Source organism: Dipodomys ordii, unplaced genomic scaffold (genome assembly GCF_000151885.1).
Source record: "Dipodomys ordii isolate 6190 unplaced genomic scaffold, Dord_2.0 Scaffold17, whole genome shotgun sequence".
Taxonomy (NCBI): domain Eukaryota; kingdom Metazoa; phylum Chordata; class Mammalia; order Rodentia; family Heteromyidae; genus Dipodomys; species Dipodomys ordii.
In genome coordinates, this window is record NW_012267233.1 from 8,982,010 (window position 1) to 8,998,526 (window position 16,517).

The window sequence follows — 16,517 nt, forward strand, 5'->3', positions numbered from 1 at the left end:
GCGCTTACCTTGTATGCATGAGGCCCTGGGCTCGATTCCTCAGCACCACATAAGCAAAAAGAAAAAAAAAGCCGGAAGTGGCGCTGTGGCTCAAGTGGTAGAGCGCTAGCCTTGAGCTGAAGAGCTGAGAGCAGTGCCCAGTCCCAGAGTTCAGGCCCATGACCGGACCCAAAAAAAAAAAAAATCATAGGTCCTAGCTAAGAGTAGTTTATTGCTATAATGAGGTCAAGAGTTCAAGAAGCCGGGTGCCAGAGGCTCACTCCTGTAATCCTAGCTACTCAGGTGGCTAAGATCTGAGGATCGTTGGTTTGAAGCCAGCTGGGGCAGGAAACTCCGAGAGACTCTTATCTCCAATAAACTACTCAGAGAAAGCTGGAAGTGGCAATGTGGCTCAAGTGGTAGAGCACTTGCCTTGAGCAAGAGAAGCTCAAGGACAGCACCCAGGCCCAGAGTTCAAGCCCCAGGACCGGCAAAAAAAAAAGTTCAAGAACATGCTACATACATTATGTCTCACTAAAATAGACTACCATATTACGCTCCTATATCACTATTGTGCATATATCTGAAGTTCAAGAACATGCTACATACATTATGTCTCACTAAAATAGACTACCATATTACGCTCCTATATCACTATTGTGCAAATATCTGAAGGAGTCTAAGTACTATAAAGATATATAAACATAAAACATGATTCAAATTATTAAACTTTTTAGGGGGATGGGGGAAGGGAGAGAACCTTGCAGAATAATATTGAAATGCATTGGAAATGTATATAATGATGACATAAGGAATCTCAAAACTGTTGGATCAATAGGAAGCTAGGTGAGTAGAGAGAGAAAGCAATAGAATTATTTTTCAAATACATACAAGTCTGAAAACCATAGTGAAATCCCTTGGTGCATTTAGTACACACTAAAGATAATGACAGGAAAGTAAAAACGGGCTGTTTGGGGATGGGGGGCACGGTATCTGTGGAAGGAGGTAGCAAAAGGAAAGTATAAATGACAATGAATTCCCCACTTCTAAGAAGAGAAAATAAGGGAGAGGGACAAGTAAGTTTGAAGTTTGATTGGGATACATTGTATGCATTATGGAAATGTTACAATGAAACTTCTCCCTTACACAGCTAATATAAGCTAATGTTTTTTCTTTTTTGGGAGCCTGAACTCGGCCTGGGCACTGTCCCTCAGCTCTTCAGCTCAAGGCTAGCGCGCTTATAAGCTAATTTTTTTAATATAGTAACTAGTTCTGGATGTACAGTACCTAGCTTATACCTAGTTTCCAAGTATGACATTTTTTGCGTTTCTGGCAATTGGTAGAACAGTTTTAATAAACAATCTGTTGTTGGAGATGGGTTTCACTATATAGCGGGGGCTGGTCCCAAACTCCTGGGTTGAAGTGATCTCCTGGCTCATCTTCCTGACTACTAGGACTGCAGGTAAACATTACAAGCATTCACTCAACAACAGTTTGAGGACTTAAGGTGGGGGTAGAAATGAAAGATTTGTACTCTAATACTAGAGAGAATAGCCCTTGTCTCGTGGTTTCAGTTCCAATAATAATAAAGCTACAGATTTCCCCCTAAAGTTCCTCTCCATCCCCACCCATTTCTACTACTTTGATTTTTAAATTTATAAGACATTTGCCTACAGTGCTGTGTCAACACAAATGTAGATTACCTTTTCAGTCATTATATTGAGCCTTTTGGGGCGGGGGGGGGGGGCAGTCCTGAGGCTTGAATTCAGGGCCTGGGAGCTGTTCTTTAGCTGCTTTTGCTCAAGGCTATAGCACTCTACCAGTTGAGCTACAGCATCACTTCCAGTCTTTTCTGCTTATGTGGTACTGAGGAATCAAACCCAGGGCTTCATGCATGCAAGGCAAACACTCTACCACTAAGCCACATTCCCAGCCCTGAGCTTTTAAAACAATATTCAGAAATAGACTTTTGGTGGATATGGGTAGCTTAAACCTATCAGCCTAGCTACCCAGAAAGCTGAGATCAGAAGACTGAAGTTTGAGAACAGCCCATGGCAGGAGGAGGGAATCCATCAGTAGAATCAGCAAAAGCATGGAGGCATGGCTCAATTGTGTGAAACACAAGCTGAGCAAGTTCAAAGTCCTGAATTTTAACTATTGAATTAATACAGACTTTAATATCATTTCTATTTTGACAGTTTGTTGCATATTCTAAGGACCCAGACATAGGCTTGGTGGCCCGTCTCTTGTTTTTCCTGGTTTATGACTTTCGGCTTTGTGGAATACGGCTGAGATGAAAGGATTTATTGACGATGCAAACTACTCCGTTGGCCTGTTGGATGAAGGAACAAACCTTGGAAATGTTATTGATAACTATGTTTATGAACATACCCTGGTAAGTGTGCCACCTCAACACATTACAAAATGAAAACATGAGTTTGTGGTTAATTTCTGAGATGTTAATCTGATGAAAATATTTCACTTCAGTTAACCATTTCAGATTGTCTTAACACCAAAGCCTGAATCCCTATTCCTTTAAGTGTGCGTGTTTTTCTTTTGAAATTATATTCAATTGTTACTATAAAGGTGATATACAGAAGGGTCAAGTAAAGAGTACATTTCCTGGGGACAGTGCCCAGTACCTGACAGGCAAAAAGGAAAAAGTACATTTCTTTTTTCAACATAGCAGAATATAGTGTTAGGAAGCTCCTGGTCAAATTTTGGTAGCATTTCTCTTAATCATTTGTTTTCTCTCTTCTTCCTGGGTCAGATAAAACGTTAGACATAGCCAAGTGCTGATGTCTCAGTCCTGTAGTCCTTGCTACTCAAGAGGCTTAAGAGCTAAGGATCTCCATTCAAAGCTAGCCTAAGCAGAAAAGTCCAGGAGACTCCAATTAACCACCAAAAAAACTGAAATCTGAGCTGTGGCTCAAATGGTAGAGCACTATCCTTGAGGGGGAAAAAAAAGCTAAGGGACAGTGTCCAGGCTCTTGAGTATCTATATTTCTTTACTAGGTCTTTAATTGCTTTAATTTCTTCTTTTTTGTTGGGGAGTGGGGTTTGAGACCAGGACTCAAACTCAGTACCTGATTGTTTCTCACATTGGCTATTGAGCTACTTGCCGAGCCATGCCTTCAGTTGCAATCACTTTAATTACTCTTAAGCTTTAAGTTAGTGTAAAAAGGAAGGGATTGGAATTTTTCCTACTTATGGTAATCTGTTTTCAATGTTTCTTTGTGTTCACCCCCCTCCAACAGACAGGGAAAAATGCATTTTTTGTGGGGGATCTTGGAAAGATTGTGAAGAAACACAGTCAGTGGCAGAATGTGGTGGCTCAGATAAAGCCATTTTACACAGTGAAGTGCAACTCTACTCCAGCTGTACTTGAGATTTTGGCAGCTCTTGGTACTGGATTTGCTTGTTCTAGCAAAGTAAGTACTTTTCATTATTTTTTCTCCAGTGGTAACATAGCTACTCCCACAAGTAGAGTAAGTGCAAGAAGCTTGATCTATTATTATTATTGAAAGCTTGTCTTTAAATTTCAATGTGACCTGTCTTTGAGAAGCTATTTACCAAACAAAAACTTGAAGCCATGCACAGTGGCTTATACCTATAATCCTAGAGAGGGAAGATAAGCTTGAGGCCAGTCCTTCCAAAATGATGAGATCCCCATCTCAACCAATTAAATGCCAGATATGGTAATTCACACTTTTCATTAGCTGCACCAGAAGCCTAAGTAGATGGACCCGTGTGGGCCCTCCTAGTTACAAACACCAGAAAAATCAAACAAGAAGAAGAAAGTAATGCTACACAAGAGGTTAGAGCACCTGCCTAGCAAGCACAGGGCCTGAGTTCAAACCCAAGTACTACCCTGAAATAACAAGACAACAATTTAGAGAGCTTTCTTTCTCTTTATTAATTGAAAACTAGAATTTTTTTTTTCTTCTTAGCTTAAGCTAGCTATAGACCATGCTCCTTCTAGCTGTTAAACAGATATTTATGAGCAAAGTGGGGAAACATCATTACTAGACTATGAACCTCATCAAGTTAGTATAGTTTTAGTCTAATCAAAGATGATTTGCAGGGTTCAAGATAATTCAGGGAAAGAGCCCCTGTCTTCAGGCCTCAGCATTGAGGGGTGGGAGGTATAAAGTAGTAATGGAATTTTACCTTTTATATCATAATATTCAAAATCCTTTTATAACAGAATGAAATGGCTTTAGTACAAGAATTGGGTGTATCTCCAGAAAACATCATTTACATAAGTCCTTGCAAGCAAATCTCTCAGATAAAGTATGCAGCAAAAGTTGGAGTGAATATCATGACATGTGACAATGAAATTGAATTGAAGAAAATTGCACGTAATCACCCAAATGCCAAGTAAGTTTTAAGTATTTCAAAATATTACCACTACTACTTAGAGGTTCAGTTTAGTTTTAACCTCAAAAAGGTGGGTTTATAAGCCAGGCACTGGTGGCTCTGCCTATAATGCTAGATACTCAGGAGACAGATCTCTTAGGATCATGGTTTGAAGCCAGCCATGGCAGGAAAAGTCCGTGAGACTCTTATTTCCAGTAAACTACTCAGAGAAAGCTTAAAATAAGTAAATGGAGGTGGGTTTATGGAATAACAGTGGTATATATTGTAAGTATAACTTAATCTTATCTAGAGTTACTATATGGAAAATACTAGCTGTATTTTATTGATTGCCCACTTCTACTCCTTTATATGGAAGCCAGGTAAAAATAAGGGCAGTTTGATATTACCTTGTAATTTAACTTGAAAGAATTTGCTGTAATCACCAAATTAAGGACATTGCTATATTGAGTTACATGTTGTGACAAATATATGTATTTATTTCCCATATCTATCTTCTTTTTTTTTTTTTTTGGTGGTCGTGGGGCCTGAACTCTGGGCGCTGTCCCTCAGCTCTTCAGCCCCAGGCTAGCGCCACTTTTGGCTTTTTCTGTTTATGTGGTACTGAGGAATCGAACCCAGGGCTTCATGTATGCAAGGCAAGCACTCTACCACTGAGCTACCTTCCCAGCCCCCATATCTATCATTTCTTACTGACTTGAATGGTGTTCTTAACTTGCCCTTAACAGCATAGATTACTGGAAACTTGTATAAAGCTAGTTCACAACTGGTGCACACACCAAAAAAAGGATGATGATAATAATAAGAGCAAATAATAAAAGAATATTCAGAGTATGATTAAAGGTTAGCTATCTAGAAAAAAATCTAGGAAAAAGCCCTGGGATTTTTTTTATTGAAAGACATCAATGACATTGCTATTCAATTTAGTCTTTCTAGGTGGATTTATGGACTGATGGACTTCATTTGAAAGTAATGTCGTCTTTCATTACAGAGCCCAACTGACTCTTCCAGCTACCACAGAGTCTTAACTTGCTGCATTTTCCAAAATCCCATCCTTGTAAGCTTCATGCCTTAGGCCCTAATTGCTAGTTTTTTCTCTATACAGGATTGTTTTTCATTAGGTTCACTTGATTCATCCATCGCTGGATTTGGAGCACTGGCAACATAATCAACACACTTCTACAATCTTCAGGCTTCACATGTGCTGATGATGATGTAAACCAACTCTGCCCCAATCATCTTCCCCTTCTCTTAGGGTCTTACTACATATTGCAACAGAAGAAAATATTGGAGGTGAAGAGGGTAACATGAAGTTTGGCACTACATTGAAGAACTGTAGGCATCTTTTGGAATGTGCTAAAGAACTTGCTGTCCAAATAATTGGGGTTAAGTGAGTATTTTAATGTTTAAATTATACAGTGATAAATCTAATACTTGATTTGCATGAAATATAAAAGGTAACTTCTTTGGGGCTGGGAGGTTGGCTCAGTGGTAAAATGCTTGCCTCACATGCATGAGGCCCTGCACTACATACGCAGAAAAAAAGCCCAAAGTGATGCTGTGGTTCAAGTGGTAGGGCACTAGCCTTGAGCTGAAGAGCTGAGGTACAGCACCCAGGCCCAGAGTTCAGCCCCCAGCCCCCACAACCAAAAAAAAAAAAGGTAACATCTTTTTGTTGTTGTTGCCAGTCATTGGGCTTGAACTCAGGGCCTGGATGCTGAGCTTTTGTGCTCAAGGCTAGTGCTGTACCACTTGAGCTACAGCCCCATTTCGAGCCACAGCCCCATTTCTGTTTTTTTGTGTTTAATTGGAAATACAAGAGTCTCAGGGGCTTTCCTGCCTGGGATTAGCTTCCAGCCATGACCCTGAGATAACAGCCTCCTAGCTAGCATTACTAGTGCCTGGCTTCTTTTGGTTTTTATGAACATAACATGTTTGTTTAAAATAGACAAATTATACTTTCTCCTTTTTTTTTTTTGTCCGTCGTGGGGCTTGAACTCTGGGCCTGGGCGCTGTCCCTCAGCTCTTTGGCTCAAGGCTAGCACTTGTACCACTTGAGCCACAGCCAACTTCCTATACTTTCTTCTTTTTCATACTGATCAGTAAATTAAATGTGTATTCCCTCCTAATAGACAAAATACTAAATGCAGAGTAATCTACATTCCTTTTGGCAAGGGGAGGTCACTGGAATTTCACATATGCTAAGAAGCTTCCTACCACTGAACCATTCCTAAAAACCTTCTATTTTCTCTGTTACTTGAGGCAGAATAGCCCTGTCTAACCCACGTTGGCTTCAAACTCATAGTCCAGGCTGAGCACAAATTCTTGATTCTTCTGCATCCACCTCCTAAGTGCCGAGATTATACCAGCATATGGTAGTATACATCACCACCATACCTAAGGCTAAATTACTTTTTAGTTTGAACAGGGATGATTTGCCAGAATTCTAATTAAAATTTGGGGCTGAGAAGGTGGCTTAATGGTAAAAGTGCTTGCCTTGCATGCATGAGGCCCTGGGTTCGATCCCCAGCACCACATAAGCAAAAAGAAAAAAGCCGGAAGTGGCCCTGTGGCTCAAGTGGTAGGGCGCTAGCCTTGAGCTGAAGAGCTGAGGGACAGCGCCCAGGCCCAGAGTTCAGGCCCGCAACTGGACACCCCCCCCAAAAAAAAAAAATAAAGGGCATTCAAGATCTAGGTTATAGGCATCATTTTACTTTGCTAATTTTTCCCTCTCCATTAATTTCTGAATTTTCAATAGATCAGACTTTGTTTTATATTTTTTTCTTTTAAATATGAGGAAACCAGTACCCAAAGAGGTTTAATGATTTGGTCATGGTCTCAACTAATATAGGACACATTATTACCACACCCAGATCCTCCAGATTACATCACTAAAAAATTAATGGAAGCTGGGTACCAGTGGCTGATACCTGTAATCCTGGCTACTCAGGAAGCTCAGATCTGAGGATCACAGTTCAAAGCCAGCCCAGGCAAGAAAGTTTGTGAGATTCTTATTTCCAAGTAACCACCACAAAACTGGAAGTGATACTGTGGCCCAAAGAGGTAGAGCACTAGCCTTGAGCTGAGTTCAAGCCCCATGATGGACAAAAAATTAGTGGAGTAGTTGGAGGCATGGCCCACTTAGTAGAGTTCTAACCAGTGAGCAAAGGTGTCAGGCACCGATTTTGAGGAACAACAAATTCATGGATACAATCCAGTTGAATTTTAATGTATACTTGTTCGATAGATACATTATTGTATTTGGTCAGATAGAATTCAGTGTTCAAATTAAAAGATTTTGGGCTGGAGTCATGGCTTAGTGATAGAACACCTGTCTAAGCAAGCATGAGGCCCTGAGTTATAAAACCCAGAACTAGCTGGGCGCTAGTGGCTCAAGCCTCTAATCCTAGCTACTCAGGAGGCTGAGATCTGAGGATCACAGTTCAAAGCCAGCCCAGGCAGGAAAGTCCGTGAGACTAAGCCTCAATAAACCACTAGAAAACGGGAAGTGGTGCTGTGGCTCAAGTGGTAGAGCGCTTGCCTTGAGCTGAAGAGCTCAGCAACAGCACCCAAGCCCAGAGTTCAAGCCCCACAACTGACCAATCAATCAATCAATCCCAGAACTGCTGAGAAAAAAATTGAAGATTTTCATGTCCTATTTTATAACCATGAAGCATAACTCTTTCTAGCATTGTAGTGTTAAATATTGCCATTTATAATAAAGCTGATATTGTAACTTAATAAATGGTACTGTTAAATATTTGGTGATGTTAGCTTTGTTAGTAAAGCAAATAATTTTTAAAAATTTACAGGAAGTATCTTATGTACTGTTTATTCTATTTCAGATTTCATGTTTCAAGTGCTTGCAAAGAATCTCAAGTATATGTACATGCTCTGTCTGATGCTCGATGTGTGTTTGATATGGCTGTAAGTGCTTTCCTTAAATCATTTTGATGTTTTAAGCCAGGATGCTGTTTAAGACTATGACTAATATTCTACCAGTGTTAATACTTTTACCACACCTAATATGACACATAGCTCATTTTTAGTAATTGAATGATTCAGAGTTCATACTGTCATACTTTTATTACCTTTTTTTAGGTAGGTAAACGAATTTACTTATGTATATGTAAAAGAGAGCCTAGAAAGGTGAGAAAAATTATAATATAGCATTGAATTAATGTACTGTTATTTTTTTTTTAAATTGGTATGGTGGCACACACACAATCCCAGTAGAGGAAGTTCATGAGTTTGAGGCCAGCCTGGACTACATGGTTGAGACCTTTTTAAAAAAAGTACAGCTGGGCGCCGGTGGCTCATGCCTGTAATCCTAGCTGCTCAGGAGGCTGAGATCTGAGGATAGCTCACAGCCAGCCCAGGCAGGAAAATCCGTGAGACTTTTTTTATCTCCAATAAATCATTAGAAAACTGGAAGTGTCACTGTGGCTCAAGTAGTAGAGTGCTTGCCTTGAGCTGAAGAGCCCAGGGACAGTGCCCAAGCCCGGAGTTAAAGCCCCATGACCGACCAAAAAATAAAAAAGCCCGATGCATTGGCTCAAGCCTATAAGCATAGCTACTCAGGGGACTAAGATCTGAGGATCGTTCAAAACCAGCCTGGGCAGGAAAGTCCGTGAGACTCTTAACCTCCAGTTAACTACCAGAAAACCAGAAATGGCACTGTGGCTCAAAGTGGTAGAGCACTAGCCTTGAGCACAAAAAGCTCAGGAACAGCACCTGAATTCAAACCCCACAACTGACCCAAAAAAGAATAAAAATAAAATCCAAAATATCTGATGTATTAAAGGTCAAAAAAGATCCTTCTTAGGAGGGGTTATCCAGAATGGTTTGGAAACAATTCAGTATGTTTTTCACTTCTAGGGAGAACTTGGCTTTACAATGAACATGTTAGATATTGGTGGAGGCTTCACGGGAACTGAATTTCAGTTGGAAGAGGTAAAACTTTTTTTTTAGTGGACTATGCTTTCATTACTACTTCCTGATCATTTCTGTAAAAGCAGAAAACAAAAACCTGTTACATCTAAAAATTTCTGAGGAAATTAAGATGTAATAACTGAAAGGCTTTAAATTCTTTGATCTCTGTCAAATTATCACAAGACTTTGTGGTTGTGTTGTGCTGAACATAAAACTCAGAACATTACACTTGGCCAGCCAAGTGCTCAATCACTGAAATAATCCCTAACTTCACAAAAAACAGTTCCACTTCAGTTATATTTATATACATTCTTTAATATTTAAGAACTTGGCCAGGCTCCAGTGGCCTATACCTATAATCCTGGTTACTTAGGAGCCCTAAGATCTGAGGTTTGAGCTAGCCCAGGCAGACAGATCCAAGAGACTTATCTTCATTTAACCACCAAAAAGCCAGAAGTAGAGGTGTGGCTTCACTGGTTAAAGCACCAACCTTGAGCAGAAAAGTTAAACAAGATGGTGAGGCCCTGAGTTCAAGTCCCACTGGCACAAGTGGGGAAAGAAAAGAAATGGAGCTAGGCACTGGTGGCTCACACCTGTAATCTTAGTTACTCTGAAGGCTGAGGTATAAGTCAGCCTGGACAGCAAAGTGTGTGAAATACTTATAACTCCAGTTAACCACCTAAAAACTGGAAGTGGAACTGTAGCTCAAAGTGGTAAGAGTGCTAACCTTGAGCAAAAAAAAGCTCAGGGATAGCACCCCAGGCCCTAAGTTTTCAAGCCTCAAAACTGACCCAAAAAACGGGGAGGGGAATGAAGTTTGGTCCTCCATTGTTAAGCAATCAAGAACAGTGTTTGAGTTATGTGATGTGTTTGTCTGTCATTGTGATAGTTCATTCCAAAATAAAGCTTTGACTTGAAAGCCTACCTCAGTAATTAATTGTAGACACCTACTAAAACAGGTAGGCATTGTGCCACTTAGTTTTCCTGAGAAATTTCATTAATAGCTATATCTTAATGCTGAGAATTCTATAATCCCACATTGAAACCACAATATAAAATTTTAAACCATAGGTTAATCATGTTATCAGCCCTCTATTGGATATCTACTTTCCCGAAGGCTCTGGCATTAAGATAATTTCTGAACCTGGGAGCTACTATGTGTCTTCTGCATTTACACTTGCAGTTAATATCATTGCTAAGAAAGTTGTTGAAAATGATAAATTTTCCTCTGGAGGTAAGTTACAAAGTTTTTGTTTTTGTTAGATAATTGCAGTTAGTCAAAAAATGAATAGGTGATCATAAAGTAAGTCATTTTCAACCAGCTATAGGGGATAAAGGTAGCTTTTCAAAAGACCCATATCAAGGTTTCATTCAATAAGACTTCATAAATCTAGCTGCTACTGATGTAGAGAATCTGTCCTCCAACAAAACATTTTTTCATTGGCCAGAACCACTGCAGGTCTGTGGACTAATCCCAGTGTATAGGAAAATTATTTCCTTCCCTCATAATACTGCTTTTTCCTGAATTAAATCCAGTCCTCTCACCTCTTATTATTTAACATCTTTCAGTGAGATGTCTTATGACATCTTTATACATAGACCATGGATTTCAATTCACCCTTCCATCATTCTTCTCATGTATACACACATGTATATATATAAATGCACATGGAAACTCCATACCAAGGGCTGGGTGCCTGGCTGGAGTGTAGAGTACCTGCATAGCAAGCACTAAAACCTTGGTGGAAAGAAAAGAGGAGTGGGAAGGGGGAGAGAAGAAAAATGCTTATCAGTTAATGCTGAATGAGCATAGAATAACTGGAACAACAGGCAATTCAAAGGTTTTGTTGTGCTTGATTGTACTATTTTAACCCTCCAACTGGAGATGAATATATCTCCCACTGGCAGTTTACACATATTCCTTACCTTCACTGATTTATATCATCACTTTTGTATTATTAGTGTATATTTTGTGTTTGATATGGTACATCACATTGTGTTTTTAAAATTATTTACTAAAATCATTTACTAAACTTATTTACATCAACCATTTTAGTATGTGAGTTTTTATAATATTTTGAGAAATGTGAAAATTATGCTAATTGGTTTTACAGATTCTTAGTCTATTTGAAAGACTGACTACCCATATATTAGACATTTTACTGCAACCTCATCTTATTTCCTGTTTTCAGTAGAAGAAACCAGGAGTGATGAACCAGCCTTCATGTATTATATGAATGATGGTGTTTATGGTTCCTTTGCAAGTAAACTGTCTGAGGACTTAAATACCATTCCAGAGGTTCACAAGGCAAGTTTAACAATAAGTAATACCAAGTTTATTTGACAGTTTGTAAGAACTAAGTATATAATTCAGTGGGAGGGTCTTTTGCTTTCTGTTTAAGACCCTGACCTCAATTCCAAGCAGATCCTTTAACTCAAGAATAAAGCCAGTTGCCAGTGGCTCATATCTGTAATCCTAGCTACTCAGGAGGCTGAGATCTAAGGATCACAGTTCAAAGAGCACTAGCCTTCAGCACAAAGAGGCTCAGGGACAGTGCCTAGGCCCTGAGGTCAAGCCCTAGGACTGAGGGGGGAGGAGGAAGGGAAGAGGAAGGAAGGACTACAACCCTACAAGTGCCCCACTTTTTTGAGAGCTTTTTTAAGATGGGAAGATTCCTTTAAATTTATATACTTTTCTGCCTGTATCCCTGCAGTTTGTTGCCTTCATATAGAGATAGTGGCACCATTGATGCTTTAATAGTAGTTTCCCTTGTGCCCATGAACACATGAGATCTAAATACCAAAAGTTACTCTTTATACACCCACAATTCAATGCCTGCAACTGAGTAAAGTTTTTTAAAAACACATAAATTTTTTTCTTAGAAGTACAAGGAAGATGAGCCTCTGTTTACAAGCAGCCTTTGGGGTCCATCCTGTGATGAGCTTGATCAAATTGTGGAAAGCTGTCTTCTTCCTGAGCTGAATGTGGGAGATTGGCTTATCTTTGATAACATGGGAGCAGATTCCTTCCATGAACCATCTGCTTTTAATGATTTTCCGAGGCCAGCTATTTATTACATGATGTCATTCAGTGATTGGTAAGGTGATTTTTTTTTTAAAGAAGAATATTTGAAGTCACTTTTAAAATTAGCATATTAGGCTGGGGAGGTGGCTCAGTGGTAGAGCACTTGCCTTACATGCGAGGCCCTGGGTTCGATTCCCCAGTACCACATAAGCAAAAAAGAAAAAAGCCAGAAGTGGCGCTGTGGCTCAAGTGGTAGAACGCTAGCCTTGAGCTGAAGAGCTGAGGGACAGCGCCCAGGCCCAGAGTTCAGGCCCCACGACTAGACCCAAAAAATAAATAAAATTAGCATATATTAGTTGCATGAGAAGGATTTCACTATGGCTTCTCCACACACATATACAAGCCACTTCTGCTATACTCATTCTCTTTCATTAGTTCATAACTTCTTAATATATGTGATTTAAGGTAGTAAAAATGATCATCTTTAAGGGTTATTGCAAGGCTGGTTATTGCTCTATTTCATTGTCTTCTGTGATTGTATGGTCTTTGCAAACAATCAACTTCAGACTGGCCTATTTTTTTCTTACATTTAGGTATGAGATGCAAGATGCTGGAATTACTTCAGACACAATGATGAAGAACTTCTTCTTTGCACCATCTTGTATTCAGCTAAGCCAAGAAGACAGCTTTTCCACTGAAGCTTAAACAGGCATTAATGCTTCTTTAGATCTGAAATTTCAGGTTAAGCTTGTCTGGTCTACATTCCAGTTTGGGGGGAAAAAATTAAATCTATTCTATTATTCTCTTGGAAACAAAATTTAATAGTAATTGCTATTTGGGACCAGACAAAATCAGCTTCATCTATAATTCATTGGGGGCAAAATGGGGGATTAGATAATGTATCCAGATTTTAAACTTAACCAGTTTGTCCTACCCCTTAAGCATTTAAAATAAAATATGCAACAAAATGGATGACTTAGTGGAGATGGAAGCCCACTAATTGGGTTCCCCATTAAACCGTTTACATACAAGTACACAGTTTTTATACTAAGGATTCGTGTTATAAAGTCTTGTAAAGTTAATGTCTTTCACCCAGATATATCAAATGTCAGTGGAAGACCAGTGTGACTTCATTAGATACGTTTAGTGTATTTAGAATGTGTAAATTTGTGCTTTGAACTGTAGTTTAATAAATGTAAAATTGCATCATAGTATTTGTTGTATTTGACCTGATGTAACCCTTGTATGATTGCAATAAATTTTGTGTAGGTTTTACTGTTTTTTCAGGCTAAAACATGGGAAAGGGGCTAGCTAGCAAAGATAGTTTTGAAATAGATGTGTATATGGTCTGTTTTGAGGGTTAGTTTTCCTTATAGTCCACTTAAGTTTAGTTTGGCTCGGTATATTTTTCAGTTATTTAATTAGTAATTTAAGTAAAGTGTTTGGTAAATCATTGTGAAGTTCAGATTTATTATGGAGAGTTGATGTGCAGTAAGCATGATGTTTAAACAATTTTAACACCAAAAAATGTTAATCCTGTATAAGCCAATTGTAATAATTAATAGGTGTTTCTGTATAGATAGAATGCATAGAGTACTTACCTTAGTAAATCTTTAAATCACAAGTCTTTGGCTGACACGGAAGACTCTATTAAATACTTACCTTGGGGGGAGGGAAATAAAATTGCAGAAAACTGCAGAGCACTAAAACTTAAAGAAGGGCTACATCTATATTCTGAAATCTGATGCTCTTTTGCACAGAATATTTAAATTCAGAATGTGGTGGGGGTGGGTTGAAGCACACTTACTTTCTTCAGTTTCTCAGTTGCAATGATTTCAAGGTTAGGATTTTCTTTGTTGGTTTGAACTATCCTATTAGTTTCTTGTTATTACCCATTTGTTCAGCTTAGCAATTACTTTTAATTCTTTTCGTATTAGACTTTAGTGGTGGTTGGGGGGAAGGGAGTTAGCATAACTAACCTGACAGTTTTGTCAGGAATTTGCTTTGTTCACTGCTAGTATATTAGTAATCCTAGATCTCAGAATCACAATAGTAATAATAATAAACTACAGGGGTCATTGTTAACTAATTTACTCTGTGTTCACAAGTGGAATTTCTGTCTTCCAAGAGGAAATGTGACTTCACTTTGGTGCCAATGGACAGAAAATTCTACCTGTGCTACATAGAACTTTGGAATGCACTTAAATATCTGGTTTTTACACCTTGATTTCAAGGTGGAGAGAAATTGATCATGAATCTCTAATTTAAATCTCAAACCAGTAGGTGCTTAATATTTTTGATTTGATTAAAGCCCATTTGAATATCATGGGTTCTTCTAGTTGAAAAAAAGAATTCAGGACCCCAATCCATTGCCATCTAATTGTCCTTGGACTTTCCCAAGGAATAGTATGGGGTTTTATGCAAAATTCCAAGCTACCATGTAACTTTTTTTTTTTTTTTAACCTTAACAAGGAGGAGGAAACGTTCCCTATCCTCTTCATATATTGTGCACTGTTGTGGTCCATAGATGCCAAACCTTTTCAAAGATGGTACAACTTTGAGCCCTTGGCTTGACTATACAGGCTTGAATTTCCTGGCAATATCAATTTTGCCATTTTCTTAGGAGAGCTGTTTTATGTGAAACAGCCAGAGTTGCAAATATTACATGGGAATGATATGGTAACTAAGAAATGTCTGTTGTATTTGGAGACTGCCATAAATCTGAAGTTTGAACCTATGTATTTCAATTTGGTATGCTAAAAAATACTGAATTAATGTAAAATCTTTTTTATATAATATTGTAATCTCAGTTCAAAACAACTGACAATATGAAACCCAAATGATTTCTATATATAGTAAATTGAAATGTAAAGGCAACTTGTGTGTGATTCTGAATACACAGATAAAATGTTTTTATTCCTTATCATGTTTTACTTTGGCTTCTATCATGAAATAGAGATGAAGTTTTAACATCAGTTGTGTATATTAGAAACAGTCTTTCAGAATCTTTGTTCTAAAGGAGATTGAATCTAGTGAAGTGATACTGGGAGTTACATATGGAGCAGTGATGAAGTCAGTATACACGTATAAATTAAGCTAGGAAATACAGAATTCCACACAGTGGCTACTGACACCATTTAGTAGATATCTGGGTTAGGAAGGCCCTAGTTACTTACTAAACTTGGCTTGGCTCTAAGAAGTTTTGGGGTTTTTTGTTTGTTTGTTTTGTTAGCCATGGGGCTTGAATGCTGGGCCTGAGTGCTGTCCCTGAGCTCTTTAGTTCAAGGCTAGTGCTCTACCACTTGAGCAACAGCTTCCTGGTGTTTTATTGGAGATGAGTCTCATGGACTTTCCTGCCCAGGCTAGCTTTGAACTACGATCTTCAGATCTCAGCCTCCTGAGTTGCTAGGATTATAGACGTGAGCCATTGGCGTCCAGCCTCTAAGAAGTTTTCTGAAACTCTTTGTTTCAGAGTGTTTTGAAATACTTTGATCAACTGGGTAAACTTGATAGATTGACTCAACTGTCGTTGATATTTTAAGACGCTTCTAGCAGGGGCTGGGAAGGTGGCTCAGTGGTAGAGCGCTTGCCTTGCATGCATGAGGCCCTGGGTTCGATTCCCCAGCACCACATAAGCAAAAAGAAAAAAGCCGGAAGTGGCACTGTGGCTCAAGTGGTAGAGCGCTAGCCTTCAGCAGAAGAGCTGAGGGACAGCGCCCAGGCCCAGAGTTCAGGCCCCACAATTGGACCCCCCCAAAAAAAAAAAAGATGCTTCTAGCAGATATTCATTCTACTACTTCTGCCTTCTGCTTGAGTTTGAGGTTGGTGGATGGTAGAGGGGAGCAATGCCAGCACTGATGCCTAGCATTTAAATTGGTGACTTTATTTTTTATTTTTTTAATTTTTTGTATGTCATGGGGCTTGAACTTAGGGCCTGGGTGCTATCCCTGAGCTCTTTCGCTGAAGACTAGCACTGTACCACTTTGAACCACAGCTCCACTTGCAGTTTGCTGGTGGTGAATTGGTGATAAGATCTCACGGACTTTCCTACCCATGCTGGCTTCTAATCATGATCTTCAAATCTCAGCCTCCTGTGTAGCTAGGATTATAAGCATGAGCCACCAGCGCCTGGCAGTGACAATAACATCTTTCATTATTATCTTAAAATTATAGTAATTTCAGAACCACTTAAAACATGAAAAAA

At 39.0% G+C, this 16,517-nt stretch overlaps 1 protein-coding gene across 3 annotated transcripts in view; it reads left to right on the plus strand.

Annotated features, from left to right (window-relative positions):
- Positions 1-15,234, plus strand: part of Azin1 (antizyme inhibitor 1) — a 34,650-nt gene extending 19,416 nt beyond the window's left edge. For 2 of the 3 annotated variants that reach the window (XM_013012518.1, XM_013012516.1), the window contains 10 exons: positions 2,178-2,374; positions 3,237-3,410; positions 4,187-4,359; positions 5,612-5,746; positions 8,202-8,283; positions 9,235-9,309; positions 10,360-10,522; positions 11,481-11,596; positions 12,172-12,386; positions 12,907-15,234. In XM_013012518.1, the coding sequence (XP_012867972.1) occupies positions 2,273-2,374; positions 3,237-3,410; positions 4,187-4,359; positions 5,612-5,746; positions 8,202-8,283; positions 9,235-9,309; positions 10,360-10,522; positions 11,481-11,596; positions 12,172-12,386; positions 12,907-13,018 (1,347 nt within the window). In that variant the 5' untranslated portion in view covers positions 2,178-2,272 and the 3' untranslated portion in view covers positions 13,019-15,234. Of the gene's footprint in view, positions 1-1,301; positions 1,442-2,177; positions 2,375-3,236; positions 3,411-4,186; positions 4,360-5,611; positions 5,747-8,201; positions 8,284-9,234; positions 9,310-10,359; positions 10,523-11,480; positions 11,597-12,171; positions 12,387-12,906 lie in introns of those variants that run through there. The other variant, XM_013012519.1, reaches the window with a different exon arrangement.
- Positions 15,235-16,517: the final 1,283 nt, after the last annotated feature.